At 43.5% G+C, this 13,254-nt stretch overlaps 1 protein-coding gene across 1 annotated transcript in view; it reads left to right on the forward strand.

Moving 5' to 3' along the window:
• LOC124721796 (RNA exonuclease 1 homolog) overlaps positions 1 to 13,254 on the forward strand; it is a 225,800-nt gene that overhangs the window by 123,659 nt on the left and 88,887 nt on the right. The window contains exon 5 of the mRNA XM_047246918.1: positions 8,473 to 8,575. Within this exon, the coding sequence (XP_047102874.1) occupies positions 8,473 to 8,575 (103 nt within the window). The remainder of the gene's footprint in view (positions 1 to 8,472; positions 8,576 to 13,254) is intronic.

The following is a 13,254-nucleotide window of genomic DNA, read 5'->3' on the forward strand; positions in this document are numbered from 1 at the left end:
GGTGGAGTTGCAACTGACGATGGCACCGCTGCTGCCTATCACATGGGTTCTGAGGCCATCTTTAGTTTATACAGGCAGTTGCCGGAAGTGGTGAAGGCTGTTGGCCTCACGTGTAGGATGCAAGTGGAACTCTTAATTTGCAGCATTGTTTGCAGAGCTGATTGGGGTCCTTTGGCTTGGAGCCGAGTGGAGGTTCTCAACCAAAAGATTTGTCGACTCTGTGATGGTCTTGGCTGGAGATTTCTAGACCTGTGTTATCGGTTGGGGATTTGTAGGACTTAACTTAGATCAGGGTGCACTACAGAAGGGAAGCAGCTCCTTGGGTAGCAGAGTACTTGTGGAGGACACATAAAGGGTTTTCAGGTTAGGCAGTAGTTTGAGGTATTCTGTTGAACACTTGCCAGTCAGTACACAGCATGGGAAGTCAGTCCACATTCAGAGTAAAGACACTTTGACTGTCAAAGTTTTATCAGTGAATTGTTGAAGTATTTGTGACAAATTTCCTGAATTTAGTGCCATCCAGGAAAGTTTGCGCACTCAAATTATTCTCAGGAGAGCAGGCTGAAACCCAAAGTAGAGAGCTCTGAGGTATTTAGCGAGTCATGGAATATATATCAGAAAGACAGATTAGAGGCCATAGGAGGGGCAGTGTTCATTTTAGTTGACAAAAATATTCTCTCTGTTGAGGTCGAAGTTGAGTGAGACATTGAAGTTAGTTACCTGGTCAGGGTGAAACCAAGTTAATTGTTGGATGTTTTTACTGGCCTTCTGATTCTGCTGTGGCAATTCTAGAGTCATTCAAAGAATGTCTTTGGTCAGTAGTTCAAAAATACCCAGATCATGCATTACTAATTGGAGACGAGTTTACGCTGTAGTATAGACTGGAATGTCTATGGATATATTTTAGGGTTACCGACAGACAGTCATGTGAAAACATGGACATAGAAGAATTATGGACAAAGTTTAAGCAGATTGTAAGTCGTGGTCTGGAGAATTGTGTGTCTAGTAAGTGGATACAGAAAAGACTCACTATGGTTTAGTAATGAGATTTGGACAGTGCTGAGGAAGTGGAGGCTGTTGTGTTTTTGGTTCAAAGAACATGCAAATTATGACAAGCAAAGGTTAGTAGAGATTCCTGCATTTGTGAAAAGATCTATGTGTGAAGCATACAACTAATACCACCATCATACCTTAGCAAAGATCTGGAAGGGAACCCGAGAAAATTCTGGTCCTATGTAAAATCGATAAGTGGGTCTAAGACTTCCATCCAGTCACTTGTTGACCAGTCTGGTATGGCTGCTGAAGGTAGCAAAACGGAAGCCGAAGTTTTAAATGTCACGTTCAAGAAATCATTCATGCAGGAGAATTGTACAGACATATCATCATTTGACCATTGAACAGACGCCTGTATGGATGACATAGTAATAAGCATCCCTGGTGTAGAGAAACAGTTAAAGGGGGTTGAAAACAAATAAGTTATTAGGTCTGGATGGAATCCCAATTCATTTTTTCAAAGAGTGGTCTATGGCCTTGGCCCTCTTACTTAGCTTGCTTTTATCACTAATCTCTTGCCCAGTGCCAAGTCCCAAGTGATTGGAAAAAGTTTGTGATGACTTCTATGTGAAATAAGGACAAAAGAACAGACTCTGCAAAATAATAGGCCAATATCCCTAACATTGGTTTGCTGCAGAATCCTTGTACGTATCCTCTGTTCAAATATAAAAGATTTTCTTGAGACTGAGAAGCTTATGTCCATGAATCGGCACGGTTTTAGAAAGCATTGCTTGTGTGAAACTCGGCTTGCCTTTTCTCGCATGATATACTGCGAACTATTGATGAAGGACATCAGGCAGATTTCATATTTCCAGATTTCCAGAAAGCATTTGCAGTGGTGCCCCCACTGCAGGCTGTTACGGAAGGTACAAGCATGTGGAATAGGTTAATAGATATGTGAGTGGCTCGAAGACTTCTTAAGTTATAGAACCCAGTAAGTTATCAATTGGCCGTGTGTGTTCATCAGAGACAAGGGTATTGTCTGGAGTGCCCCAGGGAAGTGTGATAGGACTGCTGTTATTCTCTGTTTACATAAATGATGTGGTGGACAGGGTGAGCAGCAATCTGTGGTTGTTTGCTCATGATGCTGTGGTGTATGGTAAGGTGTCGAAGTCAGGTGACTTCGACAAACTTTGTAGTTGGTGTGATGAGTGGCAGCCATGTCGAAATGTAGAAAAATGTAAGTTAATGAGGATGAGTAGGAAAAACAAACCGGTAATGTTCAGATTCAGAATTAGTAGTTTACTACTTGGCACAGTGATGTCGTTTAAATATCTGGGCATAGTAGTACAAAGCGGTATAAAATAGAACGAGCTTGTGAAGTCTGTGGTAGGGAAGGGCAATGGTGGACTTCGGTTTATTGGGAGAATTTTAGGAAAATGTGGTTTATCTGGAAAGGAGACCACATGTGGGATGCTAGTGTGACCTGTTCTTGAGTACTGCTTGAGTGTTTGGGATCCGTACCAGGTCGGATTAAAGAAAGATATCGAAGCAATTAAGAGGCGGGCTGCTAGATTTGTTACTGGTAGGTCTGAACAACATGCAAGTGTTACTGGGATGCTTCAAGAACTCAAATGTGAATCTCTGGAGGGAAGGCAACATTCTTTTTGAGGAACACCATTAAGAATATTTAGCGAACCAGTATTTGAAGCCGAGTGTAGAATGATTCTGTTTCCTCCAACATAAATTGCGCATAAGGACCATGAAGATACGATATGAGGAATTACGGCTCTTATGGAGGCATATAGACAGTCGTTTTTCCGTTGCTGTATTTGTGAGAGGAACAGGAAAGGAAATGACTAGTAGTGGTATGGGGTACCCTCCGCCACACACCGTAAGGTGTATTGCGAAGTATCGATGTAAGTAGCTGTAGACTGCTTGTTCAGCTATGGAATGCCTCTTTACTAATTATCCACGAGCAATGAGGGTGTTTGGGATCTGTGCAAAGTGCATGCTGGAGTCCTTTGGTGTGTGGCTTGTACAGGTTCAAATCCGGGGTTTTCACCAACTGCCTCACTGGTTACTGCAGAGACCCACAGTGACATTAGATTTAGCACAGTGCAGGAGAGATTGCACTCCTGCTTATACTTTTAATACTATGTTTTCCAGTGTTTTAACATTAATTGTATCTTAAAGAGTCAATTGCCTACAGACGTCACAGTCATTGATACTTAATATCTGCAATCTTGAGGGTGCTGGAGCAGATGAGATATGCTGTACCTGTTAAATCCCTTGTCTGTTCAACTCCCTGAGAGCCTTCAGTCTCTGCAATGCATGTACCCAGGTGATACAGTAGTCGAGGATATCGAGGACTCCCTTCTCCACTTACAAAGGCTGGGTATTGCGAGAAATGAAAGGCAAGATGTAGCAGCCAAAGAGGCGTGTAGTGATCCTCAGTTAGTTCAATGTGCCATCCTCCTGCATGCTATCACCTCACTGTTGAGGTACAGAGTCATGTGTTGATGGGGAGAAGAGTGGCTGGGCGTAGCGGATAATAAACTGTGAACCATGGATTTAAATTCAAAGAATATTCTCAAACATTTATTTTATTTACTAGTGATTCATCAAGAACATTAACACATTTAATCACACTATATGGGCGTGGAAGTAGTTGCCAGGTAGTAATTGATGAAATCATAACCAAATTGTGTTTAAGAAATGGGAATTTTATTCCTAAAAGCTTTTTTTTTTAAATATAAAGAAACAGATTTAAAATTATAAGCAAAAGCACCCTCTAGTTATCAAGTTACAATTTATTCAGAGGCAGAAGGAAATATAGCACACTGGACTCGCATTCGGGAGCACGACGGTTCAATCCCGCGTCCGGCCGTCCTGATTTAGGTTTTCCGTGATTTCCCTAAATCACTCCAGGCAAATGCCGGGATGGTTCCTTTGAAAGGGCATGGCCGACTTCCTTCCCCGTCCTTCCCTAATCCGATGAGACCGATGACCTCGCTGTCTGGTCTCCTCCCCCGAACAACCAGCAGAAGGAAATAAGTTTTAACTGTATGAGCTTTCTGGCAGAGAACCCTGCCGCTCCCTTTTGACACGGCCGTAGTTACGACTGCTCGCAACAGCTCTGAAAGACTACACTGGTGCAAATCTGCAACACACCAGATTACTTTAAACTAAAAGTTTTAACAATTTACACAAGCACACCAACTACGCAACCCCGTAGGAGGGATGGAAATGGTACAAAAACACTAAGAACTAAAATATTGACCTTGCCACCGAAGGTGCAACTTGATTTTAACTTCTAAGAAAAGTCTTACGGTGAAAGGGTAGCAACTTTATATACCAAAACGACCATTTAAATAAAAGCCAATGAAATGCAGTCGTATATAAAATCCTACAAGGCTGGCCAAACAAGTTTAGATGCTCTACAGTACACAGAAACCGCCTCTCAAGATCATAGGCAAAATCAAAACATATTTCAGGTATTGGGCCATTACACTCAAAGCAATAAATTCGTTAACATGCCGAATCCGACAAACATGACAGAGGCAGCTCTGAACGACAGACAGACAATAACAGCCTAACAAATGCGGATGAGAGACAGATGAGCAAGCTGCGGACGAGAGACTGACCAAGAAAACAAGTAGAATTTAACAGGAGTAAATCACACAACATATCACCAATCACTTAACTTCTAATAAACTGTGATTTCTCGAGAAGACCTGGCGCAGCACCTCCAAATCAATCTCCCAAACCGTCCGCTGTCAGCCGCTTCAATGGATGTAGGAAGGCGCGCCGATCTCCCGTCTTTCCGGGTCCGCACCAACCGACCGACTGCCCGCTGCTGCGTTCGCGACTGACTGACTGGCGAGCTCATAGCGCCCCTTAAATGCACGTGAACGGGCAACCTTTCCCCTTTCCCACCAGAGGGAGACACCAAAGCTGCAATTGTCACAGCGGCACCACTGCCAGAAACGGAGGGCGACTGCTTCACACTACGCGCTGTGGCACGCTCTTCAAAACAGCAATTTTTACCATGGGTCAAACTGCGTCTAGTAAAGTCCACAATACTGCTGTTACATATCTCCTTCCAACCACACAGGTGGGATGAGGCTCTCCATACTCCTCTTCAAATAGGCCACAACCCTATGATGCACGGCTTCTTGCTCTGACAAGAGACATCTCCAGTGTGTGGTGCTTGTGGTGTACATATCACTGTGTGCCACATTTTGGCAGACTGTGCTTGCTTTAACACACACACACACACACACACACACACACACACACACACACACACACACTCTTAACCTTACTGTTGCACAAAAAGGGGAAAGTATGTAGCCATAAAAATATTTGACAGCAACTCTTGCAAATTAAAAGTTGCTGGCATATAATGAAAGTTTTATAAATACATTGAAAACATTGCCTCTTGACAACTCATTCTACTCCAGTGGTGAATTTCTGAGTAGGTAGTATGTATGTGGTTGTTACTACATTTATCAAATTTTGTTGTGGAAAACAAAAATAATCAACAATGTAAACAGGGAGCATATAATCCTGTTTTCACAGAGAAGTTGTATCTTATTTGTGAAACTACCGAGACATTCTAAAATATGGCAAGTCATCACAAATGTGACCCATGGTACATGCAAAAAGCTAAGCGAACTACACTCCTGGAAATGGAAAATAGAACACATTGACACCGGTGTGTCAGACCCACCATACTTGCTCCGGACACTGCGAGAGGGCTGTACAAGCAATGATCACACACACGGCACAGCGGACACACCAGGAACCGCGGTGTTGGCCGTCGAATGGCGCTAGCTGCGCAGCATTTGTGCACCGCCGCCGTCAGTGTCAGCCAGTTTGCCGTGGCATACGGAGCTCCATCGCAGCCTTTAACACTGGTAGCATGCCGTGACAGCGTGGACGTGAACCGTATGTGCAGTTATCGGACTTTGAGCGAGGGCGTATAGTGGGCATGCGGGAGGCCGGGTGGACGTACCGCCGAATTGCTCAACACGTGGGGCGTGAGGTCTCCACAGTACATCGATGTTGTCGCCAGTGGTCGGCGGAAGGTGCACGTGCCCGTCGACCTGGGACCGGACCGCAGCGACGCACGGATGCACGCCAAGACCGTAGGATCCTACGCAGTGCCGTAGGGGACCGCACCGCCACTTCCCAGCAAATTAGGGACACTGTTGCTCCTGGGGTATCGGCGAGGACCATTCGCAACCGTCTCCATGAAGCTGGGCTACGGTCCCGCACACCGTTAGGCCGTCTTCCGCTCACGCCCCAACATCGTGCAACCCGCCTCCAGTGGTGTCGCGACAGGCGTGAATGGAGGGACGAATGGAGACGTGTCGTCTTCAGCGACGAGAGTCGCTTCTGCCTTGGTGCCAATGATGGTCGTATGCGTGTTTGGCGCCGTGCAGGTGAGCGCCACAATCAGGACTGCATACGACCGAGGCACACAGGGCCAACACCCGGCATCATGGTGTGGGGAGCGATCTCCTACACTGGCCGTACACCACTGGTGATCGTCGAGGGGACACTGAATAGTGCACGGTACATCCAAACCGTCATCGAACCCATCGTTCTACCATTTCTAGACCGGCAAGGGAACTTGCTGTTCCAACCGGACAATGCACGTCCGCATGTATCCCGTGCCACCCAACGTGCTCTAGAAGGTGTAAGTCAACTACCCTGGCCAGCAAGATCTCCGGATCTGTCCCCCATTGAGCATGTTTGGGACTGGATGAAGCGTCGTCTCACGCGGTCTGCACGTCCAGCACGAACGCTGGTCCAACTGAGGCGCCAGGTGGAAATGGCATGGCAAGCCGTTCCACAGGACTACATCCAGCATCTCTACGATCGTCTCCATGGGAGAATAGCAGCCTGCATTGCTGCGAAAGGCGGATATAAACTGTACTAGTGCCGATATTGTGCATGCTCTGTTGCCTGTGTCTATGTGCCTGTGGTTCTGTCAGTGTGATCATGTGATGTATCTGACCCCAGGAATGTGTCAATAAAGTTTCCCCTTCCTGGGACAATGGATTCACGGTGTTCTTATTTCAATTTCCAGGAGTGTATTTTCATAATTTTCATATATCAGGAGCTATACATTATTTTTGAGATAGTTTATTTATTTTTCAAAATGTAAAATAGTGAGCTTACAATCCACGAGGAACTATGTAATGGTGTAAATAGATATGACTTTTCACAGTGTAAAACAAGCAGAGATGTCTGATTAGCATGCTGTAAATAACAAGTTAGTTAGTTACTTATCGTAACATTCACTGGATCATAATTGTGATGTCTCACTCTGATGTGGAACAAGTCAGTTTTGTATTTCAGTACAGTTTCTCAGCAAAAAATATGGCATCATGCCGACTATTTATATGGTTACCATAAAATACTTCTTTTTTACAGGCAACAATTTATAAGCAATTATTTCCTCTCTCTCTCTCTCTTTCTCTCTCTCTGAAAGTATGCTGCAATATGTTTGATCAGATAATGGCAAGTGACTGTTGTTCTTCGAACTGCAATGAAGTTTAGTGCAGTAATGAATAGTGCCTGGGTATTCGGCAAAACCTCATGGAATGGTGCCTGCAGGTACACCAAATCTGAAATCTATTGAAATAGTTTTTGAAACCAGTCAAATGTACATCTTACAAAAAGTTGTACTATTTTTGTAGAAAGGATGAGGCAAATGTAATATGAAGCTCGTAAGAGATGATGTGCAAAGTAATGAGTGTAGTAGGTATAACAATGTGACAGATAAATTCAGATTTTGATGATGTGTTAAACAGAAAATGTAATAAATTAGAAAATGAAGACAGGGATTAAGAAGTGTAAATGACAAATAGAAGTTATGGTAAAGGAAATGTGACAGATATGAATGAAAAAAGCTGATGACGAAGGAAATGGAGACAGAGGGGTTGCGGTAGTAAAAATAGAGATTAGAGTTTCTTGACCAACAAAATTCACCTCCGTTACTGTTGGGACTCTGCTGCACATTCGATTGACGACATGCAATTGTGACCTTGTCTAGTGCAGATATTTCAAGGAAGACAAATCAGATAGTACCTATCAATTTGGGTTGGTTCATAATTATAACACTTCCTGATTTGCAGGAGCCTTGGCACACTGTATACTGCGTAGTTGCCACTGACAGTGCTTGTGTTATTGTGTGATAATCAGGCTAGAAAAATTATTTGGGTAGCTATCTCCACTGAAACTGACTTCTCGGCACTCATGCCACCAACAAAACTGATGGCTAGAAATAAAGAAAACTCTTGGTCGCTGCCAGTTTGGTGTTTGTACTGACATAGCTGTAGAACCATTTTCCATTGTGATTAATATTTATGGAGCCTAATATTTATCAATGTTCTTTAATGGTACTTGTATTAAAAAACAAATTGTCATTCAGAATATGTATATTGTAGTTCTCTTCTTTCTTAGGTACTGGCTGAACGGTATATGAAGGTTCGTGCAACACCTCTCTCAGATAACTCGTCTACAACTTGCACACCATCTGCACTTCAGTCATCTGCAAATACGGGTGGTATGTGCATCATCATATTCTTTTAATTTGTAAATTATTCATGGTGTGCTTTTGTTATGCAAATAATACATGACATGGCAAGTACTTCTACTTATAAAAATTCCACATCATTGCTGTTTGTTCATGAAAGATAGGTGTCCAACACAAAGGTAGCAGGAAGCAAACCTCTCGCCACAGGTGTCCTTAACTAAATGGAAATGACATGCTTGCACACTAAAGAATGCCTTCGTATTCTGTATGATGTTGAGAAGTTGCTGCTTACAAGGATAAATGAGAAGTGATTGAAAGGCAACAGTATTAACAAGAACTTCATTTGTGAGAAAGTGAGAGTAATTTTTGTTGGCTTTGTTAAGAAGACACTAGGATAATCAGCAGATGAAGAAGAGTTTAAGGGAGGTTCTGGTTGGTTTGAGAAGTTTAAGAGAAGACCCGGCAGCCACAGCATTGTGAGGCATGGCGAAGCAGCCAGCTCCGACATGAAGGCAGCAGAGAACTTTACCAGCAACTTCAAGTTGCTCATTGATTCTGAGGGTTTTGTACCACAGCAGGTTTTTAATTGTGATGAGATGGGTCTATGGAAAAATATGCCAAAGCGTACCTTAATAATAGAAGAGGAGAGTGCATTGCCTGGTCAGAAGCCAATGAAAGACTGTCTCGCATTGCTGTTCTGTGCCATTGCAAGTGGTGATTTGTAAATTAAACGGCTGCTTGTTTACCATTCAGGAACTCCACAAGCCTTCAAGAAGTGTAAAGTCTAGAAGAGTGGGTTAAATGTGATGTGGAGGCCCGTGACACATGATCTTTTTTGTGATTGGTTCAGTGAACTGTTTGGTCCTTCGGTGAAAAAATATTGGCTTGAGATGAATCTGCCAATCCATGTAATGCTTGTTATGGACAGCACTACTGCTCATTCTCCAGGCCTGAAAGACCACCACCCTGAAGAATTTCAATTCATCAAGATCCAATTTCTGTCTCCCAAGGCTACCAACGCATCTAACTGTGGAACACCAAATTTTATATTAAAATAAGTTCTGAAAATATCACTCTATATATTTTCACTGATATGTAGTTCGAGGTACCTCTCCTGGAGAAGAGCAGACATTTTGTGCACATTCATATCTGAATTTTAATAGCATTAAGTCTGTCATGATCTGGCAGTCGGCAGGTTCTTTTGGAGTGCTTTCCTCTTTTACGTTTGTGGGATGAATTACTCATTAATCTGTTGATCCAAATTTTGCATGTCTGATGTGTAATATGCTAAACATTACACTCTTTCAACAAACGCATACCTTAACAATCTCTAAAGACAATCGATATTCAAGTGAACGATGGCAACGGGATGCACTTCCTTCTTTGTCTCTTCACATCACCCATCTCAGTGCACTAGAAAGCCAACAGTTGTATCTATATGTCATAATGAAGTACCCAAAATCTCTGAAAGAGTTGCACCTTATCGTTTGCTGTTAAATTTTCATGTGAGAACTGACAGTGGAAAAACTTTCCTTGAAAAGAACAAAGTTATATTCCTAATGTTTAACAAAATATGTGACATTTAGGCTTACACCTGAATGAAAAATCGCACAAAAAATCGAAATAATGTTCAAAATATTCCAGTTTTGACATTTGCACTGCTGTATTAGAACCCTGCAAATATTCAACACACACTACTTTTTGCCTATGCAAGTTATGGATGACTTTTCTCATTTCAAATAGCAATTACAATGTTGTTCCACTCACACCACCAGGTGGAAGTTTTTCAAGAGTTTGACCATTTCTTCTCAACATATAATGGCACTCACTGTCCGTCAATCCCTTATGTTGATTATCCTTTTGCCCATCCACTCACAAATGTTAACTTTGTTTCCTTCATTTATTCAGATGCTTTTGTGTGTGTTTTGCTCATTACAAGAACATTTGGTGTGTTGCACATAATGATTACACTTACCACATTGTGTGCAGCAACAAATTATTTTGTGGTTCGACAATGGTACCAAAAATAGTACGAGACAGGAACAATTTAACCAGTAGTAGCAGGTCATCAGATAAAATGGTATTCCAGTTCTTGCGACAAAAATATCGGTTACAATGTTGATATGATATGAGTGTTGTGTGTTAGTACTGGGTGCTCAGTCTAAACAAACAGTAAATTCCGGGCCTGATTTTGTACATTCAGCTTGATACTATTATACTGGGTGATTCACGAAGATATGCAAATATTTTAATATGTTATTCTACTAGTAAAACTAAAGAAAAAAGTTCATGTAAACATAAGTCCACAAATGTTTAGTTATGGAGTTACGGTTAATAAAAAGATTTTGCTTGAAATTTAGCAACATCACTAATATAAAGCCATTGCAAAACTGTATGAGCATAATGCAAAGCACTATTTCCATATACACTCCTGGAAATGGAAAAAAGAACACATTGAACCCGTGTGTCAGACCCACCATACTTGCTCCGGACACTGTGAGAGGGCTGTACAAGCAATGATCACACGCACGGCACAGCGGACACACCAGGAACCGCGGTGTTGGCCGTCGAATGGTGCTAGCTGCGCAGCATTTGTGCACCGCCGCCGTCAGTGTCAGCCAGTTTGCCGTGGCATACGGAGCTCCATCGCAGTCTTTAACACTGGTAGCATGCCGCGACAGTGTGGACGTGAACCGTATGTGCAGTTGACGGATTCTGAGCGAGGGCGTATAGTGGGCATGCGGGAGGCCGGGTGGACGTACCGCCGAATTGCTCAACACGTGGGGCGTGAGGTCTCCACAGTACATCGATGTTGTCGCCAGTGGTCGGCGGAAGGTGCACGTGCCCGTCGACCTGGGACCGGACCGCAGCCACGCACGGATGCACGCCAAGACCGTAGGGTCCTACGCAGTGCCGTAGGGGACCGCACCGCCACTTCCCAGCAAATTAGGGACACTGTTGCTCCTGGGGTATTGACGAGGACCATTCGCAACCGTCTCCATGAAGCTGGGCTACGGTCTCGCACACCGTTAGGCCGTCTTCCGCTCACGCCCCAACATCGTGCAGCCCGCCTCCAGTGGTGTTGCGACAGGCGTGAATGGAGGGACGAATGGAGACGTGTCGTCTTCAGCGATGAGAGTCGCTTCTGCCTTGGTGCCAATGATGGTCGTATGCGTGTTTGGCGCCGTGCAGGTGAGCGCCACAATCAGGACTGCATACGACCGAGGCACACAGGGCCAACACCCGGCATCATGGTGTGGGGAGCGATCTCCTACACTGGCCGTACACCACTGGTGATCGTCGAGGGGACACTGAATAGTGCACGGTACATCCAAACCGTCATCGAACCCATTGTTCTACCATTCCTAGACCGGCAAGGGAACTTGCTGTTCCAACAGGACAATGCACGTCCGCATGTATCCCGTGCCACCCTATGTGCTCTAGAAGGTGTAAGTCAACTACCCTGGCCAGCAAGATCTCCGAATCTGTCCCCCATTGAGCATGTTTGGGACTGGATGAAGCGTCGTCTCACGCGGTCTGCACGTCCAGCACGAACGCTGGTCCAACTGAGGCGCCAGGTGGAAATGGCATGGCAAGCCTTTCCACAGGACTACATCCAGCATCTCTACGATCGTCTCCATGGGAGAATAGCAGCCTGCATTGCTGCAAAAGGTGGATATACACTGTACTAGTGCCGACATTGTGCATGCTCTGTTGCCTGTGTCTATGTGCCTGTGGTTCTGTCAGTGTGATCATGTGATGTATTTGACCCCAGGAATGTGTCAATAAAGTTTCCCCTTCCTGGGACAATGAATTCACGGTGTTCTTATTTCAATTTCCAGGAGTGTATTTTGTTGTTACTGGTCTGGTGAATCTAATAAAATATGTCTCAGACATGTATTTACAATAGTTTTCCAGAACATCCAGAGAAGCAAAGATTATTATACAAGTAAATTTGTTTACTTTCCATTAAGAATGAAGAAACGCTTATGTCATTGTTGGCAACCATGAGTGAGTTGTTTGTCATTTCCTAACCTTGAAACAAGTTAGTTTTCTGTGTTGTTTAGTGAAAGAATATAACAACAACAATGTATTTAAGTGAAACTACATAGTAACTGTTGTTGTTTGTAGATTATTTGTGAAATAGGGATGCCATCAAATTTATGACAGAGGAAGATGCCGATATGGTGTTTATTTATGGAAAATGTGATAGTAATGCTGTGGCTGCAGTTAATGAATATCATGTATGTTATCCAACTTGGAGGATTCCAAATGTATAAACCATTAGTGGAGTATTTCGAATTTTATGGGAGACAGTTTCTCTACCTAGTGTTCATAATCAGTACAAGCGCTCAATATGTGAAGACGATGATGAGGATATTATGGATGCTGTTCAACGTAGCCTGGGTACCAGTACACGATGTATCTCTCGACGATTAGGCATTTCACGATCCAGGGTATGGCGTACACTGAAGTACAATAATCTGTATCGTTACCATGAACAAAAAATGTATCATTTACATCCGGGAGGTCCTGTCTTTTGCTTGGAGTTGTGCAACTGGTTAAATACTAATCAGCAGTTACACAAATACATTTTATTTACCGATGAGGCACATTTACTCGAGCTGATATAAACAATTTACATAATGAGCACATATGGTCTGAAGCAAACCCACATGCAACAGTGCAGTGCAATTTCCAGCAGCAAT

Source organism: Schistocerca piceifrons, chromosome X (genome assembly GCF_021461385.2).
Source record: "Schistocerca piceifrons isolate TAMUIC-IGC-003096 chromosome X, iqSchPice1.1, whole genome shotgun sequence".
Classification (NCBI taxonomy): domain Eukaryota; kingdom Metazoa; phylum Arthropoda; class Insecta; order Orthoptera; family Acrididae; genus Schistocerca; species Schistocerca piceifrons.